The 15,590-nt window shown below is 32.7% G+C and overlaps 1 protein-coding gene across 1 annotated transcript; it reads left to right on the forward strand.

Moving 5' to 3' along the window:
* Positions 1-5,325: 5,325 nt before the first annotated feature.
* On the forward strand, positions 5,326-8,305 carry LOC107920223 (3-hydroxy-3-methylglutaryl-coenzyme A reductase 2-like). Its single transcript, XM_016849810.2, has 4 exons — positions 5,326-6,578; positions 6,678-6,859; positions 6,993-7,339; positions 7,858-8,305. Exons 1-4 carry the CDS (start codon positions 5,464-5,466, stop codon positions 8,098-8,100), a joined length of 1,887 nt encoding a protein of 628 aa, XP_016705299.2. The 5' UTR covers positions 5,326-5,463; the 3' UTR covers positions 8,101-8,305.
* The last annotated feature ends 7,285 nt before the right edge of the window (positions 8,306-15,590 follow it).

Raw genomic sequence — 15,590 nt, forward strand, 5'->3', positions numbered from 1 at the left:
GTATCTTGTCAATATAATTTTTTCAAGACTCAACCCTAAACCCTTTTACAAAAACCCTAAAACCTAAACACAAATTTATTTTTAAAAAGCCCCAAACCCTAATTTAATTACTTTTCTTAAAACCCTAAACCTAATTTAATTAATTTAAAAAAAATTCTAAACCTTGATTTATTTTTTAAAATCCCTAAACTCTAAATAAATAAATTCCTAAATTATTTTGACAAAATCCTAACCCTACCCTTAAACTACTAAAACCCTAAACCCATAAACCCTATGCACTAAACATGCAAATAGCCCTAGCTCTAGAAAAACATGGGTCAAAGCGCATCCTTGAGGTAGTGCTTTTGCCATGTCAGCAAAGCGCGTCCACGTTAGTATGTTTTTTGCTGACATGGCAAAAGCATTCCCTCAAGGATGCAGTTTTTGAAATTTTCCCTGAAAACGCTCCTACGTAGACGCGTTTTTGTATTTTTAACCTATTCCAATAAATAATAAATAAAATGGCCCATTTTTGTAAATAAAAAATGAGTCTTTTCTATTAAAACGGTCTTAACTTTAACCCACGGATTTATAATAAAAAAAAATGTTACATCTTATATGTTTCATATATTTATTTAAATATCAAATAATAACATATATAATTTCTTAAATTATTCATAAAATAAAATACTTCATTGGTTTTCTAATATTTCAATTAATATTTATTTTGCAAAAGCAAAGTTATCCAATTATTGGTGATTCCCAGACCTAATTTTTTTTAAAAGAAAACTTTAAATACAAAAGGTGAAAGGCGAAGAGTTGAGCACAAATGACTGAATTACTTTTCATGTCTTTTTAACCTCGTATTTGTATTGATGTCCAAGACATTTAGTGTAATTTCAAAGTCATCTTTCTCACGTTTTCATTGTTCCAATTTCAAGTCTTTAGCTGGCCATTTTGTTGTATTTTTCACACTTTCTTCCTTAGAATCAATTTCACATTATTCCCTTTTTTGGTTGCATTTTTATTTTACAAAAAATGTTTTTATAAATATTTCAATAATCATTTAACTCTTCAAAACCAAACCAAAAATTATTCTTCCCATGTTTAAATGTAAAATTTATCCTCAAATTATATCTAAAGTGTTTTTTTTTTAAGTCAGAAATGGTGCTCAAACTATTAATTTTGTTTCATTTTGCCCCAAAACACGATACCAGCCAATAAGATTCAAAATATATATAGTTTTTTAATAGTTGTAAATGAAAAGTTATAAGTAAATAAAAATTATGTCTCCATGAAAAGATATGAAACCTTCTATAAATAGGAGTAAACTTTCACGTCATGACACACCTAAAAACATAGAAATAAAGTTTCTTTTTCTCTTTCTCCTACTATATTTTATATTCCTAGATTGTTCTATATTAAACTACTCTAGAGTATTCTTTATAGAAATTGATATCATTGCTATGGTCCACTCAGTACGCAGCGGACTATTTTCGTCAGTGCAAAACGTAGACAATCAACGGGTTTCAATGTATTGTCGAAGCTCATTTGTCAATAACTCTTTTATATATCGTAATATAAGTGAGTCCAAATAAAACTTTAAAAAAATCTTCATTAATTTCTCATAAATTTATTTTTATTGTCCTACACCAACATAAAAACGTTACATGTGGCAATCCTTATCAGATGTGATGTGCTTTTTGAATAAAATGAGTTCTCAAGGTAGTTTATTCCATTTTAATTAAGGGACCATTATCTGTTTCACAAATTTGGCATGACATACATATTTGTTATATACATTAATTTTTATTCATTTATTAATCTTATTTAAATACACCATCTGATATCATATCACAATGACGCATTAACAAATCTAATATTTTAATTATTGTAATTATCTTAATTTTAATTATAAAATTTACATAAAATAATAGTGATTAATTCTCGCATCTAAAAAATTACCCCCTTTATTTGTAATTTATATGAAAAAGAAATTGTAATATTTGTTTTTATAAATTTAAAAGAAGGGAATAACTTGCATTAGGATTATCTTAAAAACTAAGATTTTTAGGTACCAATAAAATTTTGTCACATCATCAAATTTTAAAGACATGAAATTATTATACACTCATTCATAGAGAAATTATTTTATGGATCATTCTCACCACATTATTCATGGTCTCTTTCCAATCATTTCATAACATTTCAATAATTTTTTCCATGTCATTGTCATGAAAATTTGGTAAATTTTTTACCTTGAACCTCAATCCCAAAACTCTAAGCACTAAATCTACAATCTCAAACCCTAAACTCTAAACTCAAATCCTAAACTTGTAGCCCAAAACCCTTGAACCATAAACCCCAAACTCGTAACTCATAACCCTGGACCCTTGGACCTCAAACCCAAACCCGAACATTGAACTTTAAATCTCGAATCCAAACCTTGAATCTCGAGGTTTAGGGTTCAAAGTTTAGGATTTGAGTTTAAGGTTCGGGATTTTAGGTTGAGGGTTTAGGATAAAATAATTACCAAAATTATGTGTCAATGACATAGAAAAATTACACAAAATTACTATTTTTTTAAAATGATTAAAATTTGTAAAATAAGAAAATATGTTTGTTTATAATTTAAAAAATTAATTATTTTAAGTAATTTAATTAAAGTTAAATTAAGTTGGAGAAGATATTAGATATAAATGAGTGTATAATAATACTTCGTTATTTTTTAAATTTAATAACGTGACACTATTTTATTGATGCCTAAAAACTATATTTTTTTAGGATGATACTAAAATAATTTATTCCCTTAAAAGAACTTAGGTTTGGATGAATTTTATAATCAATCTTAATAAATATAATCTTTTTAAGGGTTGAAGATTTTATAAGCTTTAATTTATTTTTTAAAATTTTAAATACTTTTAAAATTAAATTAGGTTAGTGTAAAAATAGCATACAAGTTTAATTAAAATTAAAATTAAATTATGGCTGGTGCACATATTGAGGGATGAAGTCGAAAAAGTATTTTAGGAGGTCTTTTAATTGAATTATAAATTTTTAAGGAGGTTAGAGTGTAATTTTATTATATTAACTTACTATTTCAAAATTTTCATAAGGATTAAAGTTTTTTTTTTTCAATTTGGGAGGGAGATAAAGTGAAAATTTACCATTGTATTAATTTATAGTTTTAATGCTTTTAAATAGAATAAAAAGAAATTTTATCATCTAGGGGCAAGGCCAAGGCCCTTGCTTGCGCTTTCGGTGTTTTCTTTATCCACGATGAGGGTGAAAATAAATTATATAAAAAAATATTTTATTAAAAATTTATGTAAAAAATTAAAATTTTGATTGAAATGGTAAAGTTGAAACTTTAGAGGCTACTCATAAATTTAAATCTGATTGTGTGTGAATATAATTTTTAGATTTATTTTATATTTAAATTAATTTATATGAAATATTAAACGATTGAATGTTTAGTTGACTTGTGACATTAACACGATTATGCTATTAAAAATCACACAAAAGCTCCAAAAGCAAACCAAATGGGTTAAAGCATGTTGTTACTATTGTATTTCTACAAATTTTGAGATTTAATTTTGTACTTTAAAAGTTAAAAGAAATCCAATCCTTTTACTTTTTTAATTTAAAAATCATAGTCAATCATTATCATCGGTGGTAGTTTTTATAATAAAAAAAATTCACCGTAATATTTTATTTTTTGCCAATCATGTACCATATCATATGAGTGCAATGTAATCAATATACCAAATTGATAAATTTTAATAAAAACTACCAACAACATTAATGGTTGAATTAAAATTTTTAAATAAATAACAAAAAATTTAATAGCATTTTAAGTACATAAAATAAATATTAAATTTTATCAAATTGCATGTTTAACCAATCAAACAATGAAATAACTCTTTTGTTACTATCAATTGTCTCTTCTTCCCATACATTATAACATAAGTGTTGGGTGCAATGGTAATGTATATTGCACTCTCTATCTATCGTTTGAATATTAGAAACGACATTGTTAAGAGAAGTAGCTACGAAGCCCAAATATGGATCATTAAACGAACATAAAGAAAATACCAAAAAAAACTAGATTACGGTAGATAGACGCGGGCCAAAAAATTATGTTACAAATGTATAAATAAATAATATAAAAACTAAATAAAATTTTGGTTGAAATGATTAAAGATAATGATGTTATAGGTTTAAATCCCATCATATGTATACATTTCTATAGATTTTATATAAAAATATAAAAAAAAAACACATTCTAAAAAATATTTGTTACTATGTGAAAACAACGAGTTTTTGTGTAATTTCTCAACTGGGATGGAATCGATTGATTAGTTATATTAACTCAATCAAACACTTAAAAAAAACTTATTTCATTACATATTAATTACAATAATTAGACAAAATAAAGAATTATGTGAATAAATTACCAAAACAAGTTACGTGAGTGGTTAAAAATTACCGATTGAAGTTTATTTAGTGCTAACTCATATGCAAAAACATGGTAAATAAATAATACTCATGCCAAACCAAACATTAATGTATATTGTACTCTCAATGAAAGAAAGAAAGTTTAAACTCGAAGACAATATTGTTGGGAAGGACACTCACGAACTCCAAACATAAATCATAAAATAACATGAAAGATGGTAGAAAAAAGAGTATAATATTGATTATAATTTTAGTCTTATATCGTTTTAAGTGTTGAATTGATTAATTAAAATAATAGTTTAGGGTGTTCAACTATTTGGTTAAAGATATTGGCATAGATCTTTGAAAAACACCATACTAATGGTGTCTGTCGTTAAGCATTATTAAAAATCGACAAAAAGATACGACTAGAGAAACGATGATTGTTCATAGCTCTAAAGGATTCTAACTAGTGTCCATTTGAAGCTTCATGTTTGTTAGCAAACTTTACGCTAGAGTTCTTATGTTCCCCCCTATTTTTTTTGCCCCTCAAGTCTCACAACATTTCTTCTTATGGCAGAGACAAGAAACAGATCAACATCAACCATTATTCCAAGATGTCCAAAACCTCATCTAATTCGTTATCACTAGTCCGCAATTAGAGGACAATCACATATTAAGAAGAGCAACAACGAAATATACAATATGTGCTTTGAAAGCTTTCATTAGTTTCTCTTTGCCATGTACCAAAAAGAAATATTATAAGAATGGAGACTAAATTATATCAAATTAAACTGCAGGACTAAATAAAAATTTGATCTAATATTGGGACCAAAACCAAAATTTTACCTTTATTTGATTGTTTCACACGTGTACTCACTCAACAACCCTATAAATACTTCCTTTTCCCTAAACTCTCGCTCGCCCACTCAAACCGCCTCGAAAACCGTTCCGGAGACGAACCGGAATTGTCTCCCACTCTTTCGTTTCCTCTCTCTTCTCTGCCGTCGTCGCTGCCGCCAGCTTCCGTTTCCACCGCCGCCCGATATGGAAGCCAGCCGGCGTTCAGCGGTTAAACCCGTTATTGTTCTCAAGCCAAGTAAGAGGGTCCCTTTAGTGGAAGATACCACCGGCAAAGCCTCCGACGCGTTGCCTCTTCCTTTGTACCTAACGAATGCGGTGTTCTTCACGCTCTTCTTCTCCGTGGTTTATTTTCTTCTATCCCGTTGGCGCGAAAAGATCCGAGCTTCAATCCCTCTCCACGCCGTCACCTTTCCCGAGATCGTCGCGGTTTTCGCTTTGGTCGCATCGTTGATTTATCTTTTGGGGTTCTTCGGGATCGACTTTGTTCAGTCTTTGATTATGCGGCCATCGGGTGATGTTTGGAGTGGTGAGGACGATGAAGAGGGAAATGAAGTGTTGCTTCGTGAGGAAGATGCCCGTACAGTCCCTTGCGGCCAAGCTCTTGATTGTTCGGTCCCTTCGTTGCCTCATATGGTACGGAATGTAACTGCCCAGAGACTGTTCGATGAAAAGCCTGTTAGAGTTACAACCGAGGAAGATGCACGTAAAGTCTCTTGCGGTCAAGCTATTGATTGCTCGCTTCGTTCACTGCCTCCTCGACCACCGATTGTAACTTCTCAGAAACTGTTCCATGAAAAGACTGTTATAGTTACAACCGAGGAAGACGAGGAAATTATTAAATCCGTTGTGGCTGGAACACTCCCTTCATATTCTTTAGAAACGAAATTAGGTGATTGCAAAAGAGCGGCTGCGATCAGGCGTGAGGCGCTGCAGAGATTAACTGGGAGATCGTTATCGGGTTTGCCATTGGATGGATTTGATTACGAGTCGATTTTAGGGCAGTGTTGTGAGATGCCGGTTGGGTACGTGCAGATTCCCGTGGGAATTGCTGGGCCATTGTTGCTTAATGGAAGAGAGTACTCGGTTCCGATGGCAACCACAGAGGGGTGCTTGGTGGCTAGTACTAACAGGGGCTGTAAGGCTATTCATTTGTCTGGTGGAGCTGCAAGTATTCTATTGAAAGATGGAATGACTAGAGCTCCTGTTGTAAGGTTCAGCACCGCGAAAAGGGCAGCTGAACTGAAGTTTTATTTGGAAGATCTTGAGAATTTCGATACTTTGGCTGTTGTTTTTAACAGGTTTGTTCGTTTTCTTTTAAATTCCGGATTGAATGATTCAAAATTCAAGCTAATACTGTGCTGGTTTATTGAGAATTTTGAGTTTCTGGGTGGTTGCAGATCAAGTAGATTTGGTAGGCTTCAAAGTATAAAATGTGCAATTGCTGGGAAGAATCTATATTTGAGATTCACTTGCAGTACTGGTGATGCTATGGGGATGAACATGGTTTCCAAGGGAGTTCAAAACGTTTTAGATTTCCTTCAAACGGATTTCCCTGACATGGATGTCATCGGCATTTCCGGTAACTGAAATTTAATATTTATTTTGATAAAATAACTTTAGCGTGGTAGATGACTCACAAATCATAATTAGACCTATTTATTTTTTTGTTTGAGGCTGGATAACTGAAATTTATGGATTTGTACTTGATGAAGGAAATTTCTGCTCTGACAAAAAGCCAGCTGCTGTAAACTGGATTGAAGGACGAGGCAAGTCTGTTGTCTGCGAGGCCATCATTGAGGGTGATGTGGTGAGGAAGGTCTTGAAGACTTGTGTGGAATCTCTTGTGGAGCTCAACATGCTTAAGAACCTTACTGGCTCTGCCATGGCCGGAGCTTTGGGTGGATTTAATGCCCATGCCAGTAACATCGTGACTGCAATCTACATAGCTACTGGCCAAGACCCGGCTCAAAATGTTGAGAGCTCTCATTGCATCACTATGATGGAAGCCGTTAATGATGGAAAGGACCTTCACATCTCTGTCACAATGCCTTCTGTTGAGGTAATTGATTGTGTTCCTTTCTGGTTATCAAAAACAATGGTTTTCAATATCAAACTCTTCTGGCAGATTAAGAGGTGTTTCAAATTTAGAATGGTGCCGGTTAAGTGGGTTGGATCATGTCAATTTGAGCTTTAAAATTTTTTTAAGTCATTTTGGTTTGAGCCAATTTCAGGTTTAGGTTTTTTAGTACTCGGGTTGTTTTGGGTTCATGCTATTTGGGCTCAAAGCTTCGGTTTTCGGGTTAAATCATTTCGGGTCCTGGTCTTTATGGATCATTTTTGGTTACTTATTCTGATCATCTTGAGTTAAAGATGTGAGTTTGAGTCATTTTAGGTTTGGGTTGGACGGATTCTGCTTTTTTGACTTTTATGACCAAATCAGGTTGGGTAAGATTCAAACTCGGGTTCAACTAGTCAAAATTTCAAGTTCTGGTCAGCATTGATGTGCTACTGAAAATACTACTCGAGTATTTATGCCAGTGTCTGATTGTTGTTGTCGTTGTCCGATTTACCTTTTAGGTTGGCACCGTTGGTGGTGGAACTCAGCTTGCATCTCAGTCAGCCTGTTTGAACTTGCTCGGCGTTAAGGGTGCAAGCAAAGAAGTAGCTGGAGCAAACTCAAGGATGCTTGCAACCATTGTAGCTGGTGCCGTCCTCGCGGGGGAGCTGTCACTCATGTCTGCTCTTGCAGCGGGTCAGCTGGTTAAGAGCCATATGAAATACAATAGATCAAGTAAGGATGTGTCCAACCTTTCTTCCTAGATGAAACATTGTTAAAGGTATATTATTGTAGTGTTGTTGCAAATCCCATGCTATGTATGTATGGAATCTGACCATCTCTTTGTAATTTTCTTTATTCGTTTTGTATTTTGTTCGTTTATTTCTTATTGTTTGATATCCAAGAAAAAGAAACTAGAAGAGCCATGTAATCTGATAATTGTGTAAAAAATGACAGAATCGTTAATTATTGTTTTTGTCTTGTTTACATATTATAAATAATCTCGTCTGCTATGTATTTTGCATTATATCTTTAGGAAAACTATGACTTCTTCCATGACTTGAGAAAAGAAAAGATTCCAGGACATGCTTTAAATGTTTTTTTACGGATTGGCGAGAGTTAGAAGTAAATATATAATATGTGGGTTTCTGATTTGGGTGAATTTATATTTTCAAGTTTTGTTTGGGTTGGCGTCTCTTTAATTGAGTCATTAAAAAATGATTTTTTTCTTATTTTTATATCATTTTGAAATAAAAAATACAAATTTTAGGATTAAAATGAATTTTCTTATCTATAAGCATTATTGAATAAATTTTAATCTGAAAGAAAATATTTATCGTACTTATTATAAAATTGGTTTTTTAATAATTTATTTTTATTGAAATTGTTGGCATAATTATAATTTTTTTTAAATCATAGGAATGGAATATATTATAATTATTTAGTAAAATAAATTGTCAGGAATAAGGGAAAACATATTTTATCGTTAAATGCACGACGTAAATTATTTTTAAACTTTTTTTTCATTTGTATTTCAGAAAAAACCATAAGAGCTATGCTTAATTTAGAAATTGTACTTTAAATTATACCACTTTTTCTATTTAAAGCCTTTTGTTAAAGTGGTAACTTAAATTATTCCATCATTACTCAAATCATTCTAAATCTTAATACATCAGCACTTGATTTTATAATTTTATATTAATTAAAAATAATTATATTAATATTAAAAAAAATTTCCTCCCCCCACCCAGTGGGAGATATCTTGCCCTCAGACTTCTCATCTTCACCAAGACTAATAGCTCAAGGTGCTCCTAATGTGAATAAATCCAATTAATGAAATTGAAAAAAAGAAAAGAATGGTTACACTTACACCTCAGCTTACTCCTTTTATTTTTGCAATAGAATATAGAGCATACATACAAGTTGACATAGCCAATTGTTCAATTGCACTATTTTATGACACATGATTCCTTTTTACATTAGCTCATCGGCAGACTCAATGAGAAACATAAACCTTTCATATCTTTAGAAACATGATTAATGTCTCTTTTGTTGAAAACATCGAATGGAGTTTCAGATGTTTTGGAAAGCTGGAAATGAGCCCAGAGGGGGGAGAGGGAGTTGGGAGGAGAGTAGACTTGTCCGGTTCGGTCTGAAAGTCTGTTTGAAAAGTAAAAGGGTTTGGGCAAAAACAGACTCGAAGAATAGGTTTGGACAAATAAAAAAAATGTTTTCTAAACAGGTTGGGCGGGTAAGCTCTTTTGGCCCAAGCCTGACCTGGCTCGAATTTACAAAAAAAAATATTTTTTTACGGTTTTGTTACTATTTTTTCATTGTTTTGCTATCATTCCGTTAGTATATTGCTATTATTTTGTTGTTATTGTTTGGATATTGTATAACTCTTGTTTTATCATTAATTTTGCTACTATTTTAGTGGTATTTGTTTGTTAAGTTACACTTATCTTAGGGTTATTTAAGTATATATTTTTTAATTTTTTTCCATTTGTTGAGAAACATTTATTTTATTTTTTGGTGTATTTAATGTATTATATTTTTTAAATTTAATTTTACATAAAAAATTTAATACGGATAGGTCGGGCCAGACTCAATTTTTAGCATTTTTATCTGAGATGAGCTTGAGTAAAAATTTTAGGCCCACTTTTCAAGCAAGGTTGGGCCCAAAACTAAAAAAACGAACCTCAATTTTTTTCTTGACCCATGAACAACTCTAAAGGGGAGGGGAGAGAAAATATGTTCTATTTTTAATATTAATATAATTATCAATGTAAAATAAATGATAGTTGTGGCACGGTTAATTGGTCAATGGTTTTTTTTCATGTTGTTAAGATTTTGAATGATTTGACTAACGGTGGAATAGTTTAACTATCACTTTTAATTAAAAACTTTAGGTACCAAATCGAGAAAAATGATAAGATTTAAAATAATAGTTTAGGGCAAAACACCATTAAAAGCCTCTTTTTTTTAAACTTATCGAAATGGGCCTGGTATTTTATTATTTACCGGAATGGTCATTTTCCCCGAAAGCGCATCCACGTCAGCGCGATGTCAGGGGACGTGGCAGAAAAACGCGTCCCTGAGGGCGTGCTTTGCCTACGTGAACATAAATCGCTCCCTCAAGGGCGCGTTTTACCCGTTTCTCCCACGTTAGGTTTTGGGTTTTTAGGGTTAGGGTTAGGGGTTAGGGTTTTTAAGATTGTTAGGGTTTTAGAGAAAAAATTAAACGAATAAGGGATTAGGGATTAGGGATTCTTAATTAAATTAATTATAAGTTTTTCAAAATTGGATTAGGTTTCGTGTTTATGGTTTTTTAAGAAAAATCAATTAAATTAGGTTTTAGGGTTACGCGAGTAATTTAATTAAAAATTTATTAAGGAAATTGCTCCCACGTGGACGCGTTTTTGATACAGTAGATCCTGAAAAAATAATTTCAAGTTGACGTTTCTGAGCAAATAGTATAAAAACGCTTCAAGCAGGATGCTTTATCAGAAGAATTTCTGAAATCGCTCCCACGTGGACGCGCTTTTGCTACAGTAGGTCCTGAAAAAATAATTTCGAGTTGACGTTTCTGAACAAATAGTATAAAAAAACACTTCAAGCAGGATGCTTTATCAGAAGAATTTTTGAAATCGCTCCCACGTGGACGCGCTTTTGCTAGAGTAGCATGTTTGGGATGAGGCTATAAATGAGGCAAAAAATGTTCTCAGATTGCATAAGTTACAGCAAAAACAATTTAGAGAGGCTAAGAAGGTTAGAAATTAAAGATGAGTGGATGTATTAGTCTTGTTATTTACTATGATGGTGAGGTTTACCACACCGAGAACAGTGTTGTTTTTTTATCGGATAATACAGTGCGACTGGTTTTTAACCAGAACATAGATTTGACAGAACTTCGTAAAATAATTAGGCGTAAAATTTTCGAAACGACGCCAATGAAAGTTCTGTCTATTACGTATCGATTTTGTTCTTCTGTTGATCCGGTGACATATGACTCGTTCGACATAAAAGGTGCTCGTAGCTTGGAGGCAATGGTGCAGACCCATCTTGCTAGTGGAGCATCTTATATTGAGTTATATGTATAATTTACATCGCCAAATGATGTACTTGCGATTGGTGTTCGAGATGTATACATGACCCCTGCCCGGCACTCGGTTAGCGGGTTACAAAACACGGAACAACCCATGTTTGGTAGCGGTGTGGAATACACATCCCCTGCAAGACACTCTGTCGGTGGATGGGACATGTACATCGGTGGCTCGATGTATGATGCTGGAAATACATATTGGGGAACAATATCAAGTTCTAGTGGTTGGCAATCTACATCCAATTGGGGACGTTATGAAATGCCCAGAAGAAGGGATGATGTACTCCCTACGACGTCCACCGGTAAGGAGACCTCGTATGTTGCAGATGATGCTGGGTTAGAAGATGACTCCGATGTAGATCCACCTCGAGAGCCCGGGCCCGATAGTGTAGAAGTTGGCTTATTTTCTGAACCAGAGCCTATTCCAACAGAACCTGAAGATGCTGAAAGGAGTTTAGATGAAGAAGAAAATCCATGATTCAGAGCATACTCACATCCAGCCCACATGCATAATGTTGATCTGTCTACAGATGATGTGTTGGATCATAAACCATGGATCCTAAACCATGACATGTATTCTGGCACGCACGCTAACTCTGGAATGATGATCGATTCCCGAGTAGGTATATAGTCATACCGATCTTCCCACATCTAGATGCAGTGTGACCAAAATCTCGACCCATTCGTATGCAATTACCATAGGTCGATTTTGTGATGATCATCCAACACCTTAGCTAACACGGGAATCGGTTGTCAGAATCTAAATTTTCGAATACTCTATCCTACTGGTGCATCTCCACAGTCGCAAAGTTGACCAATGAGACTTTCACATGCCAACCGTTTGGATTTTGCAAGTACTCATCCGGAATTACTGCCCGAATTGCCGGATCCTCGTATGGTGTCCATTCAAACTATATGACCATGATGGAAATATTAGTTATGTACTAAATACCAATCGACTATCTCATTATGGAAATATATATTTTATTGAATACTTGTGCTTCCGACCGTTGGTCCAATAGAAGTTGTATATCTTCAAGAGAGGTAGGTAATCGAGCATAACTTACCGGATGGTTCCACCTAATTAAATAAATTTTTAGCATTCGATTATATTTGAAATCTACTTAATAATTGTAAAATATAATATAAAATTTACATCGTTATAAGTGGGAATGTATACGGGTGGTCCACTTGAAGACATAAAAATGGAAAGCGAAACCATGCCCATAACTGCAGTAGTGACAAGCAACCTCTGATTTTTGCTTTATTCAGTTGCGTCGCCCCGCACATCTCCCGGTACAATGTTGTCAATACGGCAGACCCCCAGCTAAATTCACCAGCTACTCGAAAATCAACGAGTTTCAGCAGCCATCTTAGATGCATGAGGTTCCGTGACAAGTCCAGCATCAGATAACCTCCAATTATCTGAAGAATGTATGCCCAAGCATATCTGATTCTTTCTATTTCGGTTGAATCATCATCCAGATCTGGAAATGTGTCTCGTAACTAGCCCATCTCAATTCGACCTCCGTTAACATTCTCCGGAATAGCGCCCAACAACTCGTAGCATACCGCTCCCCAATCACCAGATTGAACAGACCCGGTGACTACGTACCCGTCCACTGGCTACCCTAATTGCAAATTGACATCTTCTAAAGTGATAGTGCACTCTCCACATGAAAGATGAAATGTGTGCGTCTCGGGTCTCCACCTCTCAATCAACGAACTGATGGGTTTCGGGTCCAACTTCCATCCCCGGCTTACCGTCGCCACGTGCCAAAATCCGCCTCCCGCAGGTAATTCTCTACCAACGGTGATGGAGGACCATGCATATTGCGGATATAACATTGTAATATCCGATCTACAGACTTTTATAACAAATAATAAAATAATAATTATTTAAAAGTGCATAAATAAAAAATCCTAAATAATATTTAAAAATTAAATTTAACACTTACCATTTTTATTTGTTCCACGGATATATGCTTGTCATTAAGACGAATCAATTCCCCGGCCATTGCTAAATTGGTAAACAATTTTACGATTTAAAAAATTTCGAAAAAATAAATTTTGAAAATTATTTTAAAAATAATTAAAAATTTGAAGCTCTTTTAAATAGGAATTTGAGAGGAATTTGAGAGAATATTAGAGAGAAATTGAGAGAAAGGATTTAGTTGTGAAAAAAAATGAAGGTTGGGGGGTTTTTATAGTTTTTTTTTACCGTTGGGGGGGTCACCAACTGTCAAAAAAGTAGCCGTTGCTACTGTTCACGCGCGGACAAAACTCTTTCCCAGGGGAGCGCTTACGTGGCAACAAAACGCGCCCTTGAGGAAGAGATTTATGTCCACGTAAGCAAAGCGCGCCCTCAGGGACGCGTTTTTCTGCCACGTCCCTTGACATCGCGCTGACGTGGACGCGGTTTCAGGAAAATGGGCCATTCCAGTAAATAATAAAATACTGGGCCTATTTCGGTAAATTTAAAAAAAAGAGGGTTTTTCTTGTATTTTGCCCAATAGTTTAACTATCACTTTTAATTAAAAAATTTAGATACCAAATAGAGAAAAATGATAAGATTTAAAATGCAATTTGTAAATTTAGCCAAAAAGATAATTTAGAGCATTAATAAAAATGATTAAAGGGATTAGAGTTTAAGATTTTTTTAAAATTTTAAACCTATTATGATTCGTATGAACCTCAATTTGTATTGAACTCAACCAAAATTCATTATCATACACAATATATAATCAACAATCTCTATAACAGCACTATTTGTTTGTCTAAATTTTGTCTATTATAGAAAGGTAGATGTTATACACCTATAATAAAATGCTATTATAGAGAAAGAATCGTTGTAAGCTTACAGTAGAATTTATATTGTGAATTTTTATCAAATAAAGAAAGTGAGAATTATATTTAAAAAAGAAAGAAAGAATGTAAGAATTAAATCAACAAAATTAAAAAACGTATAACATGTGCATGTATTATTTATTTTATACATATTTTATTTTACATTTTTTACGTGATTAATTATAAAGTTCATAAATCTAGAAAATTAAATTAATTGTTATCAAATTAAATTAATTAATTTAGCATGAACTACTCAATTTTTAAAATTGTGATGTTCCAAATTCATAGTAGAATATTTAATTAGGGAACTTAATAGTTTCTTGAATTGATATATTTAATTCCACTAATTGAAGATTATTTTCATTTAATAAAATATGGTTAATAATTTTTTTCACGTGAAATTTAATCATTTTATTGATAATATTTTAATTGAGATCAGTTTCACTTAATAAATAATAATTATAATTTTACTTAAAAAATTAGATCATGTGTTACTATAGAGAATTAATTTAATAAAATACATACTTCATAATTATGGATGTTATTACTATAAGTAAAAAGTTGTTATAAAGAATTAAAATAAAACATACATAAAAAATCGATTCTTCCAAAAATTTAACTATTATAATAACATGTTATTATAGCAGGAGACTGTATATCTCAAAATTTTTAAAAATTATATTATCAATTAAATAACATAAGATTACTATATTATTTTTAACGGTGCTTAATTAACTCTCACTAAATAATCATATATTTTCACTAAAAGAAACACAATGTTTCAATGAAATCAAACATATTTGTTTCAGAAAAAAAAAATTGAATTTAAAACTCCTTTACAGTTGGTTTAACGGCAATTTTCTTTTTCTTTTTAAAACTAAACTTTAATATTCATTTAAAATTACATAGAATTTGGTTTTTTTAAACCCAAATATTATAAAATAAAATAGAATTCCAGCTCGATTATTTACGAGAATGAGTCATTTGGGGGTGGAGGGTGGTGCAAAGGCAGCACCACCCATTCTTCTCTGACAATAATAGTAACTTGTTAAACAAAAAAATATTATTTTATTAGTAATGCTTTATTGATTGGCGACACCAAATGTATATAGGTTTAGTATAGACCCACTTTTAAAATAAATATATAGGTCCAAAAGGGTGGTGCCACTTCAGTAGGAGGCACTAGTCACGCCTCTCTAAACAGACAATACCGATGTCAGTCGAGAAGTCTCGTAGGTCAGGCGTATGCAGTGGTGCAGTGTTTGGTCCTGTCAATGCACAGGAAGAGAGAGGGAGAGCAGATTT

This window comes from Gossypium hirsutum, chromosome D13 (assembly GCF_007990345.1).
Source record: "Gossypium hirsutum isolate 1008001.06 chromosome D13, Gossypium_hirsutum_v2.1, whole genome shotgun sequence".
Taxonomy (NCBI): domain Eukaryota; kingdom Viridiplantae; phylum Streptophyta; class Magnoliopsida; order Malvales; family Malvaceae; genus Gossypium; species Gossypium hirsutum.

Bases quoted from the DNA above. Each gene is read 5' to 3' on its own strand.
- LOC107920223 (XM_016849810.2), top strand. From the start codon at position 5,464: ATGGAAGCCAGCCGGCGTTCAGCGGTTAAACCCGTTATTGTTCTCAAG. The intron at 6,579-6,677 runs GTTTGTTCGTTT...GGGTGGTTGCAG, and splicing joins TTGGCTGTTGTTTTTAACAG to ATCAAGTAGATTTGGTAGGC. The intron at 6,860-6,992 runs GTAACTGAAATT...TACTTGATGAAG, and splicing joins GGATGTCATCGGCATTTCCG to GAAATTTCTGCTCTGACAAA.